General features: G+C 46.2%; 1 protein-coding gene across 1 annotated transcript in view; it reads right to left on the reverse strand.

Moving 5' to 3' along the window:
- LOC139406400 (DENN domain-containing protein 5B-like) overlaps positions 1-22414 on the reverse strand; it is a 37904-nt gene extending 15490 nt beyond the window's left edge. Inside the window, exons 1-10 of the mRNA XM_071148945.1 lie at positions 22126-22414; positions 12115-12224; positions 10125-10839; positions 9477-9664; positions 6382-6882; positions 5953-6184; positions 4256-4406; positions 4083-4158; positions 3614-3733; positions 676-828 (exon numbers count right to left, since the gene is read on the reverse strand). Of these exons, the coding sequence (XP_071005046.1) occupies positions 676-828; positions 3614-3733; positions 4083-4158; positions 4256-4406; positions 5953-6184; positions 6382-6882; positions 9477-9664; positions 10125-10839; positions 12115-12224; positions 22126-22237 (2358 nt within the window). The 5' untranslated portion in view covers positions 22238-22414. The remainder of the gene's footprint in view (positions 1-675; positions 829-3613; positions 3734-4082; positions 4159-4255; positions 4407-5952; positions 6185-6381; positions 6883-9476; positions 9665-10124; positions 10840-12114; positions 12225-22125) is intronic.
- Positions 22415-22791: the final 377 nt, after the last annotated feature.

A 22791-nucleotide genomic window follows, 5' to 3' on the forward strand; every position in this document is an offset into this window, starting at 1 on the left:
AGGTTCTCCCATCTCAGCCAAGGAACTCTGTAGTTCTGTCAGAGTGGTCATTGGGTTCCTGGTCACCTCCCTGACCAAGGTCCTTCTTGCCCGGTTGCTCAGTTTGGTCGGACGGCCAGCTCTAGGCAAAGTCTGGGTAGTTACAGATTTTTTACATTTCCTAATGATGGAGACCACTGTGCTGTTGGAAACGTTCCACACTCTAGAAATTGTTTAATACCCTTCCCCAGATATATGCCTCATTACAATTCTCTCAGAGATCTATGGACAGTTCCTTGGAGTTCATGGTATAGTTTCTGCTCTGACATGCACTGTCAACTGTGGGACCGTATATAGGCAGGTGTGTGTTTTTCATGTTCAAACAATTTAATTGGCCACCGTTGTCACTATAACTTAATTTGGAGTCCATCAAGGATGATCAAAGGAAAATTGGATGCGCCCAAGCGCAATTTGGAGTGTCATGGCAAAAGAGCGTGAATTTATTTTCAATCAATTTGTAACATTTCGAAAAACATGTTTTCACTTTGCCATTATGGGGTATTGTGCCTAAATCGGTGAGAAAAAAACTATTTCATCCCTGTTGAATTCAGGCTGTAATGTGGCTGTAACGTGGAATAAGTCAAGGGGTATGAATACTTTTTGCTGTCCGTCTGCCTGCCCGTCCATGCGACTAACCTGTTTGAGCTGTAGCCCGTGGCCCCAGGTCCTCTCCAGCAGGTCACAGAGGCTGTGGATCAGTCTGTTCTCCTGCAGGCCTGTAATATTGGCCTCGCCCTGCCCCAGCTCCACACTCTCCTTCCCCATCCTTTCCATCAGCATATGCCTGGTCTGCACCACACAGAGACACACAATCAGGGTTACATCATAATTCTAACACCTTTCTCCTAAAGTGTGCACTTGCACACACCCAGTAATAGATTTCAGGATTTTAAATCCATGACAAGGAGGAGTGTGCAAGGGCATAGACAGCTTGGCTGACAACGTCACAAAAATAAAGTCATCAACAGGGCCGGAAGCTGAACGGTATGATTCTGGACGGTCAGATAGTTAGCAACAATGACAAGACGCTGCCAAGTGGGGAATTCTAGGTGGCTCGTTTCAGCTCGTTGTATCTTGTTATTGATACCATGTCTTTGTTTAGAGGTGTTTTGACTGATTTCATGTCAACGCTAATATGGCTAATTCGCTAGCTAGCTAACCAACCACTAGCGTATTTGAGAGACAACAAGTGCTCATTGTACCTACCTGGTCCTACCTATAGTTTATGTATTGACACCATATGGATTTGAATGAAAAGCATTTGAATAAAAAGGTGAAAGTAAGAAGTGAAAATAATAATAAAAAATAGGCTACATGTCATATTAAAACAGCATTTAAACACTACATAGGTCAGGAGCCTAAGGAGTAATGAAAATGAATTATTTAGGCTATATTATTTCTATTATTTCAAGGCTATAGCCTACAAAGAAACATTGTGAAGCATTTGCGAGTGCAACACTAGGCTGGTAGGGACATAAAGCTAATTTAAACATGTCGTTGTATAAAATCCTTAGTCTATCAATTGAGCATATAGCCTGTGACTTAGAATGAAATACAAATTAAACAAAGTTTTTAGAAACAGGAGTTTGGCCAGTCTCTGGATTCAGGCTGATGTGATGGTGCCTAGAGAGCAGGCCATGAGCAGATCATATCCTGTCCACACTTGCAGAGCCACTGGGGATGCTAAACACCTTTTAGGCCACTCTTTTCTTGTTCCTATAGGTAGGCCTAAAGGTTTTTAGGCAAAATAACCCAATCAAAACAGAAATCTCCTTGAACATAGTCCTTTACTTGTGGATGTTTAATGTAATGTAGCCAGTGTATAACTACCATATCCCACGTGTAGAACAATGTCATCCAGTCTGTAACCTAATAGTTTAGCACCATAACAGCAGGTAGCATCCAGTCTGTAGCCTAATAGTTTAGCACCATAACAGCAGGTAGCATCCAGTCTGTAACCTAATAGTTTAGCACCATAACAGCAGGTAGCATCCAGTCTGTAACCTAATAGTTTAGCACCATAACAGCAGGTAGCATCCAGGACTTATGTTTCGAACACACCGACAGCGTTATTTCATTTTGGGCCACCAGAATTATTCATTTCCAATGAAAACGCTGCGTTTGCCTCGCAACAATGCGTTGCGGAGGCAGTTGCAGTACGTTCGGTGTGGTGCATACTGTTGGTGCATACTGTTGGTGCATACTGTTGGTGCATACTGTTAGCAGTTGATGTTACTCTTCAATAACACAGACCCCAAAGCAAATCAGGGGGAGGAAAATAGGTTTATTCAAAGAGGACATGGAGGTAGATGGTCATGCTCCCTGCCCTCAGTGATTATCCCCACAGAACAAAGAAACAGGATGTCATTTATAACCCCCCACCCTAGCCTGACCAATTAGAAGTCCTTGCAGTCCAACTGGGCCAATTACCAAATAACAAGTGTGCTGCTCCAGACTCAGACCAATGAAAACATAGCACACCTAGCTATGAGTTCAGGACTGACATTCTAAACAGATGTTGAACTGAAAAATCAACTACTGGAGCGGTTGAGAAGACAGACGCTCCAGCCTTTGGGAATCTCGCTCCAGTCAAATTGGGCACGCTCCTCTCACATACTCTGCCCTGGGTGCACGTTTTGGTTTTTGCCCTAACACTACACAGCCGATTCAAATAATCAAAGCTTGATGATGAGTTGGTTATTTGAAACGTATTGCGAGGGCAAAAACCAAACCATGCACCCAGTGGGGGACCCAGGACAGACAGAATCGCTGCAATAAACTACAGGTATTACATCTTGACACTGCTTCCATCTTGAGGAGAGAATAACAGCACCCACACATTGGTTAACTCTGAAATGGCATCCTTTTCCCAATATAGTGCACTACTGAGGCTTTAGGCAAAAGTGGTAAACTATATAGGGAAAAGGGTGCCAATTTGGGACACAGACAACCATTCGATTTTTAATAAGCTGCCTTTACAATCCCGTAAGGGATGGGTTGCCAACTGGCGATTGACACGAAAATGAAAAAGTGAGATTGACTTCATCACTACTTGTTTTTGTAAGAGGTGTTGACAAGCTGAATGCACAGAGTTGTCTGTTTAAACTACTAGCGCACAGCTCGAACACCAACGCATACCCCACAAGTCCAGAACAGACTATGGGAGGAGCACAGTACTACATAGAGCCATGGAACTATCAGGTAACTGATGCCAGCAGTAGAATCAGGTATAAATACCCCTTATGGAACAGCAGGGACTGTGAAGAGACACACAAATCTAAGATAACTCAATAAATCAATTTTACATCTCACTAAGATGTTTGGTGCAGTATTTATCAATATAACAATTTGCATGAAAACAAGTTGTCTCTCATTGAATCCCTACTGTTGACCAATCACTGACGAAGGGGTGTAGACTTCTGCCCCGAATAGGCTGGCCTCCCGAAGAAAAAAAAAAATGTGCCCGAACAGCTGAATAAGTCCAAAACTAACAAAAACATCAAAATGTCATCATAATATCTGCACAAACTCTACTGGCTGGGAAGCATTCGGATGCCTTAAGGAGACCCCTTACCTTCACACGACACTCCCTCAGCAGCCCCTCCACGAACCCACGCTGGGTTTGAGTGACAGCTGAGGGCGAGGGGTCAAGCAGCTTAGACTGGCATAGGATCCTCCTCCCCGGAGAGAACTTCTATTGGATGAACACAGAGAACAACAGCCAATCAGACAATACTAAAGTTGATTCTGAAAACAGCCAATAACTCCTTTCCTGGCCTAGCCCCTACCCATCCTGGGTTTGTAGATCAGACAGAAACAGAGAGGCACTACCTGGACTTGTTCAATAAGGCACATTTTCTTATTCCCCGTTACAAATAGTTGTTTTATAAATGTTTTCCATTGTGTGCCCTTATGAACACGGCCCAGAAGGCAGAATGGTGTTCATACAAAGAAAGGTAAAGGCATTACAATATTGTTTACATCAGGTCTGGGAAATGGGCTAGAGGTAGATTTTGGACTATATAACTAAAGTAGGCATTTACCTCTCTCTGGTCATTGTCCAGTCCTGAGGTGGTCTCAGTGGTCACTGGTCTCTTAGGGATGTAACGACTTGACCACCTGCACAGACACAATGTACGGTGTGTGTTTGTGTAGATCATTTGTGTGTGTAGGTAATTGTTGTGTACGTGTGTATATATGGCCGTGTGTTACTTACTTGTTGGTGTGGTGTCCCTGTGCCAATACATCAGCCTGTAGCCTGGGGAAGCAGCCCTGTTGGTGTCGGCCCTGGCCAATCCTCATGTCCAACAGGTGGGGGTGGATGGCTGTGTGGTCAGCCTTAAGCAGCCTGCGCTCCATGGCCTGGACTGGGAACCAGAGGATAATAGAGGTGGGGGATGTGAGTGGGGCCTACTGGAGAAGGCTGTAGGAGAGGCAGCCTCTAGTAACCTTTTCACACTAGTGTGCTGACCCAAGCCATACTGTGCTGCCTGATATTTTCCTGTCACGTAGAGGCAATTCCATGATAACGGAATTATGCCGAATACCCATTGTCATTTCCAGGAACTATGCTGGATATGTAACCAGGCCAGCGCAGTAATAACAGCCATTTAGCAGACTCCGTTATCCAAAGCAACTTATATTCATTTATTTTTGTATGGGGTTGCCCCAGCGGGAATCAAACCCACAATCCAGACATTGCAAGTGCCATGCTCTACCAATTGAGCCATACAGGACTCTGCTCAATAGTGTATTTTCTACATCATGTTCATTTCTAAATTCTCATTCCTCTGCAGTCCGACATCGAAGGACCATTTGTATAAGCCTCCTTTCAAATCCAGAGTTGTAGATACAACGTCATACTGCATGTCTAATCTGGAAAGCTCTTTGTGCAGAAACAAGGTCATGTGTTGTTGTCGTGATGTGGAAGTGGATCCCTATCTGGTTTGCTTTAAAAATCCCACATTGCTGGGAAACACGGAGGGAGAGGAACTATTAATACAGAGACTGGAGCAGACTTAGTGGTGCAGTCTCTGCAGAGCGCTTGGCAGAACTTCAAAGCTGAGAGTCTCATTATAGGGACACAATGTACTTTTTTCCTCCTCATGTGCTACTTATCCTCCACCCCCCCCCTCCCAATACTCCACCCCTCTAGTATTCCCCATCTCCGTCGCCTTCTCCCCCATTCATCTTTTTATACCTCTTACCATCAATGCCTCTTATTCCCTTCTCTCTCACTTTCTCCCCCTCTCGTGTCTACCTTTTCATTCTCTCAGATTGATACTGAACTCCCTTTCCCCAGAACGGAATATTCCCCATCCCTCTCATGTTCTGGCATTCTACGGTGCTAAGTTTTCCCTCCTTTGTTTCTCTCTTCAGTGGAACTGAGGGAATATAGGGAGTAGAAAGAAATAACAATGACATGACATACAATGTGTGTTCTGTGGTTTTGGAGACGCTAATCCCTGCCTCCCAATGCCCTCCGTGCAAGGGGTCCCCAGTTTCCTTAAGGGGGAGGGTCGGGGGCCAGAGCATAGTCAAATAATTTTTACACTGCAAATTGATAGCAAGACCCCCAAACATACATAGTATTTGACAAACAGAATTTCAGTCTTTTTTTGCTCAGAAAACGTGGGGGCCGAATAGAATCACCCACAGGCCACTTATTGGAGAACCATGCTCTATGCTTTGGACAAAGGACAAACAGAACATGTTCATCAGGCAACAAACCCCCCCTAAAAAAGTGGCCTGAAACAGTGATCTAAACTTGTCCAATAAGAAGCACTCATTGTGGTGTACAAAAGTTGTATTCTTTATTCTGTTGTGTTCCCTAACAACCACATGCAGTAATAATGGGAAATATTGAATCAGTACTACTGTAGCACCCCTGAATCCAGTTTCCCCTGAACCCACCTGACTCATGGAGCACTGTGCACTTCCTGTAGTGCCGGTTACCAGGATCGTCCTCGAACGTGTTGTAGAGGCGCTCCCTCTCCAAGCGCCTGTCGAACACGCGCTGCAGTGGCTCCCGGTCTGCCCAGCGGGACAACACCTTGCTGTCTACGAACGATGAAAACATGGCCGTCTCCAGGAACCGAGACAGGAAGTGTAGGTGTGTGGCAGGCTGCGCCGACAGGAAAGAGCCCTGGGGATAGACAAATGCACAAGTACACAAAATATTAACACTTCACTTAAAATCACTAACAGTGGTAGAATATTGCTTGTATCCTGAATGACAGCTTCCTGTCCATGCATGTTGGATTACTGACTGAAGGAATAGGCTATGGATAGGAGAGTCTATGGTATTCATTCAGTGAATGATTGTTGATCGATCTTCATTACCTTATCAAAGTTGCTCGTTCCCTCACGGTTGCCCAGCCAGGACTCCAGGTCAGGAGCGCTGTGGATCACAAACTCTTCGTACCTCCCGAACATGGAGGTGAAACGCCCAGCGAACACCTCCCTCAGCTGCACGTTCATCTTGGCTGCCTTCAGCTCCTCCTCTTCTTCCTCAAACGCCCGTCCCAGCGTCTTCCCTCCCGCCATCCCCCCTCCTCCACACCTCCTGGCCAGTGCCTGCAGTCGTTCCAGCACGGCCAACTCCTCCCCTCCCAGGTTCCCGTTGCGCCGGTCTTCCATCAGGTCCTCCAGGACGAGGCTGCTGAGGCAGGGGGGAGCGGCAGGGGCGGGCTTGGTGGTTGTAGAGCCCCCATATGGCTGGAGGCCGAAGCGCAGCAGCACCTCGTTCACTTCCTGGATGAGCTCCAGCTGGTCTGGGAAGAGGGGCAGGTCCTCGGGTGGATCCACACGGTGATTGTCAATGTCCACAAAGCACAGATTGGCCTGGAGAGGGGGATGGGAAGGGAACAGTAAATGTAAAAATCTGTTTAACTATCATTATCGAATAAAGGGACCTTTCCCAAAGTGTGCACATGCATACTCCCCATCATGGATTTAGCAGCTAAGGATTGGCTGGAGGGAGTTTCCATCATTGCTAAATCTCAGACAGAGAGTGTGCAAGTGCACACTTTGGGAGAAGGCTGCGGAATCCTTGTTAAAATGTTCAAAAAGGGAACACAGACCCAGCCTGGCAGAGTGGCACAACAAGCAACTCTTCTTCATGTAGATAATTCAGACCGTACAGAGGTCATTACCACTGATAACATTAGGACCAAGTATGCAAACATCCCATTAAGATCAGAGATTTAACTACGCTCGTTGACGTTAGAACACAATTAGATGTACATATCCTGGTCCCATAGGTCTTTGTGCTGTATAGCCAACTCTGTTCAAACAGCCCAAACAGATCTGGGACTATCACCTCATTCACAGACACACATTTTTTTATAAATGCAAAACCAGTCAGAAAAATGAGTCGACCTCTGGAGAGAAGCCGAGCAGGCACTAGCCTGGCACATAGAACTACGTCAGAGACTGACACCAAAGTTTTTTTTTTTTTAACCCCATGTGATGACCGATTCACACAGACTACCATTTGTTTACAATTCTACTTTAAAGGCCCACTCCTCAACTTGAAAAACAACAAGACAGTGATATTCTTTAAGAACGGGCATGAACAATGGGTATCATTCATTTAAGTTGTCAAACATATTGTAGAATAAGCCTTTAAAGGGTGATGTGATTCAAATGCGTCCCTGCTCCTCTTCTCATGGGAAAGGCGACAAACCCTCTATGATAAACCCCCCCCCCCACCTCGCAGTATGGTGACCCAATTCACCATGACAAAATCTGAGAACATTCCACTGTGATGCATCAGCTAAATTCCATTAAAACAAATCTGTGCCGTTTAAAAAGCCTCGTCTTCGGATAAGGATACAGAAAAAAAAATATGATTCCATCCTGCTGGAAGGATGGAACTACAAGGAGAGGGTTGTATAAAAATACATTTACAATAGGACACACTCTAGATGCGTTCTGCCATCTGCATTGCTACCTACCATGTTAATCTTATCCTCTCAAGCACACCCAGAAATAAAGTGGGCAATTCGTAAACCCTGTTAATTATTCACGTTGTCCGATGTCTCTGGAAATGTGATGTCCGGTGCCTTCCTCCTCCCACCGTCGCCCACGGCTCAGCACTCTCCTTCTACTGGTGTATTTATGGGATAACTCTACCACTTCAAAGAAAACTCCTTGAGTTGTATCCTAAATGGCATTATATTCCCCTACATAAAGCCCTATGGGTCCTGGTCAAAAGTAGTGCACTATATAGGGAATAGGACCTCATTTGGGATGCACAACCCTAGCAAAACGCTTATACAGCATGGTGTGATTTGGGGAGAAGTGTAGGAGATCGCCTGAGGAGATGTGTGAATCTCTATATTTCGTCAGCAACAGAGAGCAGGGGGATATTAATATGCAACCAGAATAGGATTCATTTGTACAGGCACTGCAAGAATGTAGCAAATGTTATAGCGCTCTTTAACCGTCTGTTACAAGGCTCTTTAACCGTCTGTTTCAACGCTCTTTAACCGCCTGTTACAAGGCTCTTTAACCGTCCGTTACAAGGCTCTTTAACCGTCCGTTACAAGGCTCTTTAACCGTCCGTTACAAGGCTCTTTAACCGTCCGTTACAACGCTCTTTAACCGTCCGTTACAACGCTCTTTAACCGTCCGTTACAAGGCTCTTTAACCGTCCGTTACAAGGCTCTTTAACCGTCCGTTACAAGGCTCTTTAACCGTCCGTTACAAGGCTCTTTAACCGTCCGTTACAAGGCTCTTTAACCGTCCGTTACAAGGCTCTTTAACCGTCCGTTACAAGGCTCTTTAACCGTCCGTTACAAGGCTCTTTAACCGTCCGTTACAAGGCTCTTTAACCGTCCGTTACAAGGCTCTTTAACCGTCCGTTACAAGGCTCTTTAACCGTCCGTTACAAGGCTCTTTAACCGTCCGTTACAACGCTCTTTAACCGTCCGTTACAACGCTCTTTAACCGTCCGTTACAACGCGTACTGGAATGCCTGTTATTAGAATGACTGAGTGTACATTAGACTGCTGGAAAGCATTTTGGAATGTTTTGCAAGGTCAGTGAATGCCTGTCAAAATGTGTATCAGAATGCCTACTGGAAAGCTTTAGAGAATGTGAATTAAAATGCTTCTAATTCCATGTGGTAAAGCCAATTAAAAAAAATGGGATTCAATAGTGAATTTAAAACGCACTAGGTATATGGATTCAGCAACCTCCCATTCTTAATAGAGAAATAGGAACTTAGGAATGAGTGGCAACATCGTTTGTCCTACTGCATCACAAGTGCAATACATTTATCACTCCTTCTTGGTCAGGTGGTTATTAAAGAAGAGAATGTGTTCACAATAAGTCAACTGGTTAAATAAAGCCATTTTGGAGGATAAAAGTGCCATTACATGGCTACAGTCCCAAACACAGATGACTAAGTACATGCCATTCTAATACTGTACCTCATTGGACAGCTCCAGAGTGGAGCGTTGGGCGCCGTCCCTCCTCTGGATACCCATGAGGAAGGGCACTGGTGCATCCAGGAGGTGGTGCAGGGGAGCGGGCAGGATGGGCAGGTAGATATGCTGCCACTGGAACGGGAACAGCAGGGTGGTGATGCCCTCTGCCACAGTCATCAACCGCTGGTAGTCTGGAGACAGAGAGATGGAAAGACGGAGGGAATTGGACCTCGGTGTACTAATGTGTTGTATTGTTGTTAAGTTGTTGTCGTCAACCTTTTGATAGTATGGGAGACCGAGACGGAGGGGGGAGATTTTAAATTGTTGCTGATTTGAGGAATTTGACCCTGGTGGTACTCATATCATGGATACATGTGTTGCATTGTTGTGGTGAAGTTTTAGTTACGATTAGGTTGTGGTCTGAATCTCAAAAGTGTGCACTCATACAGTCACCATCATGGACTAGTGGACTAGGGTTTCCAAACCCCAGTCCTCCAGGGGCTACAACAACGTGTGCTGTTCGGGGTACAACTCCAGTACCGATATAATACTTTAAAGTGCATGATGGGAATTGAACATGTTTAGGTTAGAAGGAAAAAACCCTAGGTTGTTGATCTTTCAGCAAACACTGCCTGGTCCTTTGGTCCTCACCTTGTGAGTAAAGCAGGATCTGGGTCTCCAGCAGCACAGAGGTGAGCAGTCTCACCAGGTTCTCCACCCCCAGCAGAGAGAAGGCCTCACCCAGTGGGTAGTCCCCCAGCGGGAGCTCCTCTGGGCCGGGCTGCTGGCACACGATGGGCCCCTGGACCCCGTGGAACCGGAGCGACCGACCAGGCGGCGGCGCGGGCACCTCATACAGGATGTTGTGGATGTAGCTCTCTAGGGGCAGCGGCGGGGCGGCATGCGATGTCACCGCCTGGTGCAGCTGGGACAGGAAGTGGCGGGCGGCGAGGAGGAAGGGGAGGGGCGTCAGGAGGCAGAGGGCCTTGGAGACATACAGGGTGTCCCGGGCTGGCTGGAAGGAACCCACTGTGCAGCCCAAACAAGCCAACAGGGGACGCTCTGCCAGGGAAGCAGCATCCGACTCGTCCAGGCTGCTCACCAGAGAGTCCATGCTGGATGTGGAGGGGGAGGAGGCGGAGGAGGTAGAGCGAGATGAAGAAGAGGTGGAGTGATGCTCGACGTGGTGCATCTGATGGAGGGTCTGCATCGCCGCGGTGATCTGGGCGCTCGTCACCTCCTCGTAGTACATGTGCACAAAGCCGTAGGAGTGTGTGCCGTCATCCCGAGCGACCGTGAAGGAGTGGAAGTGGGAGTCGCGGCTGTCCGTCTGACTACGGAATGACAAGCCTCGTGGCATGCAGAGCTGGGGAAAGAGAGAGAGATGGAGACAGAGACGAAGGGAGGAGAAGACAGAGGGGAAGGGTGATATGGGAGAAAAAAACATTTAAGATGAGTGAGAGGAAGGAGGATGAAGAGGTGGTGGGGGAGAGATATGGACAGAAGAGTTGGGATGTTTTAGAGGACATAGCAGAGGAACAAAGGAGAAAAGGTAGAGAGCGGTAGGAGGAGGTGAAGAGGGAAAATACTGAAAGAATGACAGTGTCAACTGCCTTCAATAACATGTTATTTTATCAAACACACAAGAAATTATGGGCAGGGATGAGGGGTCAAATCATTCTGAAGAGACTCCATTCTGACAAATAACATTGAAGACTAGCAGAGTTTTTTTTTTAAAGAAAGAGTGCCCTTATTTGCCTCCCGAGTGGCGCAGCGGTCTCAGGCATGACATCACAGTACTTGAGGTGTCACTACAGACCTGATTTTGATCCCGGACAGTCACAGCCGGCCGCGACCGGGAGACCCATGAGCCGACACACAAGTTGTGTAAAAGTCGTTAAAATAAAGGACAAAGGGGTCTTGTTTGTGGAGAGAGTCAGAGCTGAGTGTGGCTCCCTGAAAAGGTGCTCTATCCATCTGTTACAAAGTACTTCAGTGTCTGTGCTCACAACAGGCGTCAGCTTCATGAAAAACTAACATTTGTTTATTGGTTCATTTAAAATGAGATGCTGTCGAGTTCCTGCCTAGTGCTTTCATTATCCAGACAATGTGCCATTAAACAACTTATTTTATTATTGAAATGCCATACATTTTGAAAGAAACTAATGTCTTAAAAATGCTTATTAAAAATGATTACACTTGAAACAGAAAATATTCTCATTTGCATAAAAGAGAAATGCATTGTGGTACTGGAGAACAAAACAAAGAAGTGATGTCACAGCAGTTCCAAACCATCAGCTTTTTGTTTATTACTTTCAATTGGTTCAATTACTAATTTACACTGACAGATTTGCAACAACATCGTTAAACCCCAAAAACGTACATTAACAAAACAATAGTGCACAAACCGATAAAGTCCCCAATTCTGTAACAGAATACAACAGAATGTCCACAATAAGCTGCACTGTAATTTAACATGACACACGTTGTAATGAATGCAATAAATGAAGCTGTTTTCACATGGACACATTACAACCACCTCTAGAAAGGGCTAAAACAGTCTAAATGCCATAAAAATACTGACTTAACCCTCTTCTCTGTATAGAAGTTCTCTAAACGTATCACAGCTCCACTGTCTTACCATGTTGACTGCATCTCTGTTGAAGGGACTCCTGTCTGTGCTCTCAGGGTAGTGGGCCAGAACCTTGGACCTGAAGGACCTCCGGATGGGGCTCTGCTCAAAGCTCTCACCTAGAAAAGAGATGAGAGAAGACGGACAGATGTTGAAATAGAGGGAGGGTAGAGACAAAGAAAGAGTCAGCGTTGCAAAACTGGCACAGACAAAATCAGAGGGACAAGTGACCTTCATCGCCGCACTGAATTCTTAATAAGGGGACATGGTGGAGAACACTGTGGTTACCAGACAGGGTTAGTATTTAATATCAGAGACAGCACAAGTGTTTACCCTTCATTTGACACCAGCGAAAAACCATATGTGTTTAATCCCTTCATTGAGCTAGAGGTGAGATTGTAGAGGGTCGAGACAGAAGCAGTGAGACCAGAGCAGGATCTTAAGGTAGCCCGCTAGCCATTTTCAGACAGGGCTAGTAGAAAATGTGGTCCTACTGTGAAGATGGGAAGCCCTGGGAGACCCAGATCACAACCACCCCAGAGGAGCTTCCACAGCAGCTGCCGCACCCTCCATCCCCTCACGCCGCACCCTCCATCCCCTCACGCTGAAAATGAGTAAAGGTTGTAGAAGCAGGAGCAATGCACAGAATGGATCCCAAATTAACGGTTTACAGTACATGCTGAACCTGGGGTCTGATCAAAATAAAATAAAAAGATTATCCTTGGTTTGGCACTGAAGAGAAGGAAAGAATTCCTTTAAAAAAAATTAGAGGCCGTTTGAGTGCGTCACCAGTGACACGCACTTCCTCTGACCTTGATGTATTACCTTGTCTGCCTGATGCATCTCCTGCCTCTCACTGTCCCCTGTGTCAGCTGCCTGATCCACTTACATACAGAGAGCTCTGTGTGTGTGTGTGTGTGTGTGTGTGTGTGTGTGTATATATATATCCTGGGTACCAGAAAAGTCCCCACTGGGAAAGTAAGTAAGAAATTGTACCAAGTGGGGACATTTCCCATGTCCCAAAGACAAAGGCTATTTTAGGCTTACAATTAGGGGTTAGGAAAAATAGTATTTGGAATTGGAATAAGATGTTAGGTCCCCACAAGGATAGTAAAGCATATTCTGTGTATGTAAGACACATGGAAGTACACTCACTACCTCATTTAAAGCATCACAGTCACTCTCCTTCCCTTGAGTGCACCACTCTTCACAATACTACTCTGCCTGGCATTTCCACACACACACACTGCTCAAAAACACATCTTGTAATCTAATGCTTTGACGCATATCCACTTATCCAGCCAGATTCCAGCATTCCACCTGCTACTCTGATGACGCACGGAAAGCCGAGAACAGTGAGGATGCCGAAGGCAAGAGATGGAGCTTTGCATCAGGCTGGTGGGTGGGTAGTAATGAAGGTTGGGCTTTGCATCAGGCTGGTGGGTGGGCAGTAATGAAGGTTGGGCTTTGCATCAAGCTGGTGGGTGGGCAGTAATGAAGGTTGGGCTTTGCATCAGGCTGGTGGGTGGGCAGTAATGAAGGTTGGGCTTTGCATCAGGCTGGTGGGTGGGCAGTAATGAAGGTTGGGCTTTGCATCAGGCTGGTGGGTGGGCAGTAATGATGGTTGGGCTTTGCATCAGGCTGGTGGGTGGGCAGTAATGATGTTTGGGCTTTGCATCAGGCTGGTGGGTGGGTAGTAATGATGGCTGGGCTTTGCATCAGGCTGGTGGGTGGGTAGTAATGATGGTTGGGCTTTGCATCAGGCTGGTGGGTGGGCAGTAATGAAGGTTGGGCTTTGCATCAGGCTGGTGGGTGGGCAGTAATGAAGGTTGGGCTTTGCATCAGGCTGGTGGGTGGGTAGTAATGAAGGTTGGGCTTTGCATCAGGCTGGTGGGTGGGTAGTAATGATGGTTGGGCTTTGCATCAGGCTGGTGGGTGGGTAGTAATGATGGTTGGGCTTTGCATCAGGCTGGTGGGTGGGTAGTAATGATGGTTGGGCTTTGCATCAGGCTGGTGGGTGGGCAGTAATGATGGTTGGGCTTTGCATCAGGCTGGTGGGTGGGCAGTAATGATGGTTGGGCTTTGCATCAGGCTGGTGGGTGGGTAGTAATGATGGCTGGGCTTTGCATCAGGCTGGTGGGTGGGTAGTAATGATGGTTGGGCTTTGCATCAGGCTGGTGGGTGGGTAGTAATGAAGGTTGGGCTTTGCATCAGGCTGGTGGGTGGGCAGTAATGAAGGTTGGGCTTTGCATCAGGCTGGTGGGTGGGCAGTAATGAAGGTTGGGCTTTGCATCAGGCTGGTGGGTGGGTAGTAATGAAGGTTGGGCTTTGCATCAGGCTGGTGGGTGGGTAGTAATGATGGTTGGGCTTTGCATCAGGCTGGTGGGTGGGTAGTAATGAAGGTTGGGCTTTGCATCAGGCTGGTGGGTGGGTAGTAATGAAGGTTGGGTGCTAGGAAGAAAAAAAAACATCCTGAAATGCAGGACTACCTGAAATTGTCCAAAAAGACACGCTTGTATAACGATCTGCTACTGTGTGTGCACTACTGAATATGACTCTGGTGGGTGGGTTGTGCACATGCAATGTTATGAGAACAGGGAAGCCATGTAGGATATCAGTATGATAAGGAAGAGATTCAGAGCTGGTATTAAAAACAACACCATCTTGCAGAGTGTTGTACCGTACCGATTCTCTATTTGATTTTAAATCAAGGGACATGGCATGCAGATATGTGATGAGTCATCACAGTGTGGTCTTTGTGTTTATCTTCCTCAGGGCCTCGTCGTCAAGAAGAGAACGATGTCTGGTTGCCATGGTAGCCATCTCCGCTGGCATTACGGTTATCATGGCCTTGAAGAAGCCAGCTGATGCAATTAGTTGGGTGAACAGACACACACACACACACACAGTGTGAAAGCTATTTAACCCAAACCATGCCTGGGATTGTTATTTGGGTTTCACTGCTCAGTGCTCATGTGGACTCGCTGAACCGGTTCTCCTAATGCCTTACAATGACCCATTTAAAAACACAAGCCCCTGAAATGAATAGCTTCCAGAGTGTTGTGTCAGAGATGGAAGTCAAATATTAGGAAGTTGCTGACCACATTAAAATGAAAGATTTTAAGGAGACAAAGAAAGAGAGAAATGGAGAGTGGGGAAGAGAGGGAAAAAACGGTAGGAGGCGAGGGGGTTCAACTGACAGAAAGAGAAGTGGGATGGAGAGATGTAGGAAGAGGGAGATAACAGGAGAGGTGTAGGAAGAGGGAGATAACAGGACAGATGTAGGAAGAGGGAGATAACAGGAGAGATGGTGAAGCAGGAGATAACAGGAGAGATGGTGAAGCAGGGAGCGAGGGTGGCTCGTTATGGTTCTGTGGATGGAAGATTAAAACGGTGCCTCGGTTAGGCTGTGTGACTAAATCAGCTCAGCCCACTCCAGAGACTGCAACAGATCTGCTGGCTGGGGTAACAATACCTAAACGCATTTAACCCTTCATGAAGTAACACCAGCAAAAGCAAGATTCTCCTACGTACATGTCTGCTCACACCACTTCTGCCACAAGGGATCAGTGATTACTCAGAGGAAGGAAGGAGAAAAGATAGAAAGAATGAAGGATAAAGTGAATTTGCTTCAGAAGCGGGCCTCAGTCTCACAGTTCCACTCCAGACACTGCAACGTCACCCAGACACTGCAACGTCACAGTCACCCAGACACTGCAACGTCACCCAGACACTGCAACATCACAGTCACCCAGACACTGCAACGTCACCCAGACACTGCAACGTCACAGTCACCCAGACACTGCAACGTCACAGTCACCCAGACACTGCAACGTCACAGTCACCCAGACACTGCAACATCACAGTCACCCAGACACTGCAACATCACCGTCACCCAGACACTGCAACGTCACCCAGACACTGCAACGTCACCCAGACACTGCAACGTCACAGTCACCCAGACACTGCAACATCACAGTCACCCAGACACTGCAACATCACCGTCACCCAGACACTGCAACGTCACCCAGACACTGCAACGTCACCCAGACACTGCAACGTCACCCAGACACTGCACGGAATCTCAACACCACAGGATCCCACTCCAGCATGGATGGGTTTCTCAAGGGGCGTTTAGTCAGAGTCACGACAGTCCTCAGCCTCAGTAAGAGGACCATGTTACGCCACATATTACCATTTCATTATCAAACTGGAGGCTTTTTCAGTAGGCACACTTACAGAACAAAACTAAAATGGGAAGGCAGTAACAGACCTTGTCCAATAAAAAAAAAATGGCTCGACTTGGTTTGTTGAGAAACGTTTTAAAAGATTTTGATACGGTGTGCTCTAATGAATATTGCTGATTGATCACAGGATGATCACAGGATGACATCTGGTTTTCATTGGTCTATATAAATGTAATGTTTGAAGATTCCAAACGCATACAATTTCATAGGATCCTAGTAGGCTTACTGACTGTTAAAACACCCAGTTCTCATACAGCAGATATACAGAAAGAGGGATCGGACACCTAAAGACGATGAAACAGCGGACATATTTGAACATATGATTGATTAACAGTCATGCGCAGCTTTTCATCCTTCAAACGGACAGATAGAGATAGAGAGACAGGGATGACTGGATGAGTGAGAAGATTTCATCCTTGCCTAACTCAATTGCTCCACCACATTCAATTCATCATACCCTTGGATGGGCAGATGATGAGGAGGAGGAGGAGAACGAGAGAGAGAGATGAAGGTGGGTTGAGAGATGAAACGACAGAATGAGCAGACACGGTCTCTCATTCAATGAGCAGACACGGTCTCTCATTCAATGAGCAGACACTGCCTCAATTACAAGATCCTCCTACGTCTGTCTCCTGGTTGAATAAATGTAGCAGATGTGGTTTGCCGAACTATGCTTTCTCAAATTATATCTAACCTTGCCCCCAGACTGGAAGACAAGGCTTTCGCACAGAGTGATAACACATTCTTGAGAACAGAGGACTCAGATTTGATCATTGATTGGTTCCAGAAGCAACCAAGAGTTCACAAGATAAAAATGTTAGTCACCAGCCTTTCATATTCAATTGTATGGAACATAGCCTAATCGGACTTCAGTCCATCCTTGTCTTCCTGTTTGCGACATTTCAGCATCCCTGGCCATCCCACTGTGGTTCCCGTCTGACACCGATGTCATTCCCTGTGAGAGTCACCCGTCCGTTTGGAGCCGGGAGCTGAAACCATGGCGACCCGGCATTCCAGCTGGGAACATCATGTGAAATTTGATTAGGGCTGCAGAAACAGAGGCATCTATTGAGGGGCCAACAAGAGAAGATTGTTTCTTTCAAGTCACTCTCCATTTACAAAACACACATGAAAATAAGACATCTCTCAAAAAAAACATTGACCATCGACAGATATGCAGACACACACACCCTCTCAAAGCAACACATCTATCTACCGACACACACAAATCCATGAAAGGCAGTGCTGCCTTGCTGCAGCAGAGATTAGTATGACCTGATGTTACATAAGCAGACAGGTGAAGGCCAGATCCACTAGCAGCAGCAACCGCCCCCCCGTCCTTTCCTTTTCACTGACAAACCTGATAAGGTGATCCTCAGCAGGGGGTGTTGTGAATGTGAGGGGGTGTAAGGGTAGGGTTTTTCACATCCTGACACAAACACCAGGCTAGATAGGATGTATGACGACAGTCTTGGAGGGTTAAATGTGTCCGGTTACCACCCCACCATGTTCCCTGGAGACCTATTCTACGGAGGATATTCTGCCTTGGATGCTCAGTCCCCTGTCCTGTCCTTCTCCCCCACCTCCATAAAGAATATAGGGTGTGACTGTGTGTTCTGTGAATTTGACAATGACAGAGGGGCAGTGGAAAGATGGTGCAGATGGTTCTATTCTGAATAACGCATTCCTTGCCTCTTCTTCACTTGGGACTTAATATGGAGAATCCAGTATACCAGAGCTTGCAATATACAATTTACACACCACAGGGATTCTCTCCCAGCCCCCTCCCTTTGTGCATGACAAGTCATTTTTCCAACAATTGTTTACAGACAGATTATTTCACTGCATTACAATTCCAGTGGGTCAGAAGTTTACATACACTAAGTTAACTCCGCCTTTAAACAGCTTGGAAAATTCCATAAAATTATGTCATGGTTTTAGAAGCTTCTGATAGGCTAATTGACATCATTCGGAGGTGTACCAGTGGATGTATTTCAAGGCCTACCTTCAAACTCAGTGCCTCTTCGCTTGACATCATGGGAATATCAAAAAGAAATAAGCCAAGACCTCAGGGGAGAAAAAATTGTAGACCTCCACAAGTCTGGTTCATCCTTGGGAGCAATTTCCAAACACCTGAAGGTATCACGTTCATCTGTACAAACACTAGTAGGCAAGTATAAACACCATGGGACCACACAGCCGTCATAACGCTTAGGAAGGAGACGAGTTGTTTCCTAACGATTAAAGTACTTTGGTGCGAAAAGTGCAAATCAATCCCAGAACAACAGCAAAGGACCTTGTGAAGATGCTGGGGAAAACAGGGGGAAAAAAGTCACTATATCCACAGTAAAACGAGTCCTATATTAACATAACCTGAAAGGCCGCTCAGCAAGGAAGAAGCCACTGCTCCAAAATCCCCATAAAAAAGCCAGACTACAGTTTGCAACTGCACATGTGGACAAAGATTGTACTTTTTGGAGAAATGTCTTCTGGTCTGATGAAACAAAAATCAAACTGTTTGGCCATAATGACCATCGTTATGTTTGGAGGAAAAAAGTGGATGCTTGCAAGCCGAAGAACACCATCCCAACCGTGAAGCACGAGGGTTGCAGCATCATGTTGTGGGCGTGATTTTCTACAGGAGAGACTGGTGCACTTCACAAAATAGATGGCATTATGAGGAAGTAAAATTATGTGGCTAGACATCAGTCAGGAAGTTAAAGCTTGGTCGCAAATGGGTCTTCCAAATGGACAATGACCCCAAGCATACTTCCAAAGTTGTGGAAAAATGGCTTAAGGACAACAAAGTCAAGGTATTGGAATGGCCTTCACAAAACCCTGATTTCAATCCTATAGAAAATTTGTGGGAAGAACTGAAAAAGTGTGTGCGAGCAAGGAGGCCTACAAACCTGACTTAGTTACACAAGCTGTCATTAGGAACGGGCCAAAATTCACCCAACTTATTGTGGGAAGCGTGTGGAAGGCTACCCAAAAACAATTTAAAGGCAATGCTACCAAATACTAATTGAGTGTATGTAAACTTCTGACCCACTGGGAATGTGATGAAAGAAATAAAAAGCTGTAATGAATCATTCTCTAATACTATTCTGACAATTCACATTCTTAAAATAAAAGTGGTGATCCTAACTGACCTAAAACAGGGAATTTTTACTAGGATTAAAATGTCAGGAATTGTGAAAAACAGAGTTTAAATGTATTCGGCTAAGGTGTATGTAAACTTCTGACTTCAACTGTACATACATAATCTCATATTTGGAATGAGAAAGGAGGATTCAAGAAAGCTACACTGTGAAGACAATTTTCTAAAAGCAGTGGGTGACTGATTACCTAACGATCAACTGCTGGGGGAGAACAAATGGTGGCAATTCAACATTTAAAAGAAAATTAAGATTTAACAGAAAAATATGACTGACGAAATTCTGATCCGAGCCGATAGGAAGGCCAACCACTGCTTTAGGCATTCATCTTCGCGGTATTATCTCTTAGGAGATAATGTCATGAGAGTCTAGCCATATAGCTCTGGATGTGACCACTTCCCCCCCCCCCACCCCCACCCCACGTTTCAGGCACTACCGCAGCGTCACTGTGGTTGACTGTCATGGTCACCATGGCAATCTGACGGCCCTCCACCACTGCATCCAGGAGACCTGACCAGAAGAGGCTCCAACAACCACAAAGGAGTTGGCTACAGAAGAAACAGACTGGCAGCCAGGGGAGTGTTCACTACATAGGGTGGTGTTCACTATATAGGGTGGTGATTATACCAGTATCGTAATATTTTTTCCATGGCAAAAATGAAAAGACAAAGCAGAGTAAACCATTTGGTCCTTTAAAAACCTGCTGTATGTAAAATAGTGTAGTGTAGCATGGAAAATAAATCAATGTGACAATGGTAATGATGTTTGTTAACAACATTGGGGCTGTTTTCCTAAAGAAGTTAAAACATGAAGCGGATTTGTTTTCTTGCTACGATACTAACGAGTATCGCCATACTGGCATCATCCCAGCTTTAATGGGTATACCGATTCCCTACAGGCACGAAACAGAAGAATCTGAAAAGGAGTCAAATTAACCTGTACCATCTGAACTTGTGAGGTCTAAGGTGGTGCAACGGTGGCTCTGCCCCACCCCATCTCCTCCCCTGATGATTCCAGTCTCACAGACCACCATCCGCCTCCCATCCTGTTATCTCCTCCCCTGACAATTCCCCCCGTTATCTCCCCCCTGACTATTCCCCCCGTTATCTCCCCCCCTGACGATTCCCCCCGTTATCTCCCCCCTGACGATTCCCCCCGTTATCTCCTCCCCTGACGATTCCTCCCCGTTATCTCCTCCCCTGACGATTCCTCCCTGTTATCTCCTCCCGACAATACCTCCCTGTCTCATCCTGTCATCTCCTCGCCTGATGATTCCTACCCGTCATCTCCTCCCCTGATGATTCCTCCCCTCCCCTGATGATTCCTCCCCGTCTCATCCTGTCATCTCCTCCCCTGATGATTCCTCCCTGTCATCTTCTCCCCTGATGATTCCTCCCCATCTCATCCTTTTAATATCCTCCCCTGATGATTCCTCCCCGTCTCATCCTGTTAATATCCTCCCTGTCCCATCCTGTTAATATCCTCCCTGTCCCATCCTGTTAATATCCTCCCTGTCCAATCCTGTTAATATCCTCCCTGTCCAATCCTGTTAATATCCTCCCTGTCCCATCCTGTTAATATCCTCCCTGTCCCATCCTGTTAATATCCTCCTCTGATGATTCCTCCCTGTCCCATCCTGTGGTACACTTGAGTGCTACTAGTCTGGGTCATGTTCATTGATTATGGCGCAAAATGTTTTTTTAAATGTTGAGCAACAGGAGAAAAAAAAGTTTGGATAGTTATTTTCAAATTGTTTTCTTCGGTTACCAGGTAGAACAGAAAATCAGCAGGCTCAGGACCTCGTAGGGCAACTTCAGTCCTGACTGGTGTCACACTTTTACCCCAGCTAATACACCCAACTCCAATAATCTAATGATCTTCAGGTAAAAATGCAATTAGTTCAATTTTAAAAAGCCGTCTTTGCTAGGGATGGGAAAGCGTGACACCAATCCAGAATACCCTGGCCTACATGGTCGGCATCAGCCGTTCTCCTCTAATAACTACACAACCCCATCCCCCAGGGATGTGGCTAGTGTTCAGACTTTATAATGACAATAAAAACACAAAATATGCTGTAATCATGGATATATATATAGGCCAGGCATGGGAAGCTCCAGTTCTCGGGGTCAATGCCCCAGTAAACACACCTGACTCCAATAATCAACTAATCATGATCTTCAGTGTATAATTCTCAGCTGTGTTTGTTAGGAATGGAGAGAACATGACACCACCTCGGCCCCGAGGACTGGAGTTGCCCATCAGTCAAAACTGTTAAATATGAATTGATTGAGAAGGCAATTTTAAGGGATTTCTATATCTGCTCAGCTGTGACTGTCACGACAATAAACACTCCCTGCTGACCGTCACGGTCTCTGCTGTTTCCCCGAAGTCTCACCGATACTGAATGGATAGGCACCATTGCACTTCTCACCTGACTAAACTCGATCAAAAAAATGTAAAAACTCGGACGGTCGCCCAGTCACTTTGCTAAATCAATTGATTGAAGACCTCTTGGTGATTTCACCTTCAATTGCGTTGGCAAATTCGGCAGTTAACGCTTATTTAATGATTATTTTATATTATGCTATAATAGGCTATCAAAAAACAATATTTACCAGCTAATTCTTCGGGTTCTAGACCAGTCTCCGTATCCAATCCACACACCACGAAGTGCTGGGCGAAGCGGCACGAAGCCGAGCCTGTGGCAGAGGTAACCCCGCTCATCATCGGTTTAGATGTGATAGGCTACTCCGTCCGTCTCTATTCCACGCTCTGGATCTCCATAGTGTAGCCTACGCAGGTCAAGTGAGACGTTTCAAACGAACTCCTCGTATTATATTTGGGATGAAATGTGCTCTTCTGTTCTCCGTCCACGGTCGGCAGCCTAGTGTCAGCCCGTTTTTGATTGTGTTGTCGAGGCACAGGCAGCCTATTTTTGGGAGGATCTCAATTGCATTCTCCTTGCGTCCTTTCTCCACGCCTCCTTCTCAAAACCCATTGGATGAGAAAACCAGAGGTTCCTCCCCTCTGACCTTCTCCTCCAATGGGTTTTGAGGAGGAGAGAGGATACGAGTAGGACACTATTGAGATTTTCCCAAAGTGTGATAAGGGGAGGAGGGGAGAGAAAGGGAGGGCAGAGATGGAGGAGGGGGGGAAGAGAGAGGGAAGGGAGGAGGGGGAGGAGGGGGGGAGAGAGAAGGAGGAGGGGGGGAGAGAGAAGGAGGAGGGGGGAGAGAGAGGGAGGAGGGGGGAAGAGAGAGGGGGAGAAGAGATGGAGGAGG

Source organism: Oncorhynchus clarkii, chromosome 4 (genome assembly GCF_045791955.1).
Source record: "Oncorhynchus clarkii lewisi isolate Uvic-CL-2024 chromosome 4, UVic_Ocla_1.0, whole genome shotgun sequence".
NCBI classification, from domain to species: domain Eukaryota; kingdom Metazoa; phylum Chordata; class Actinopteri; order Salmoniformes; family Salmonidae; genus Oncorhynchus; species Oncorhynchus clarkii.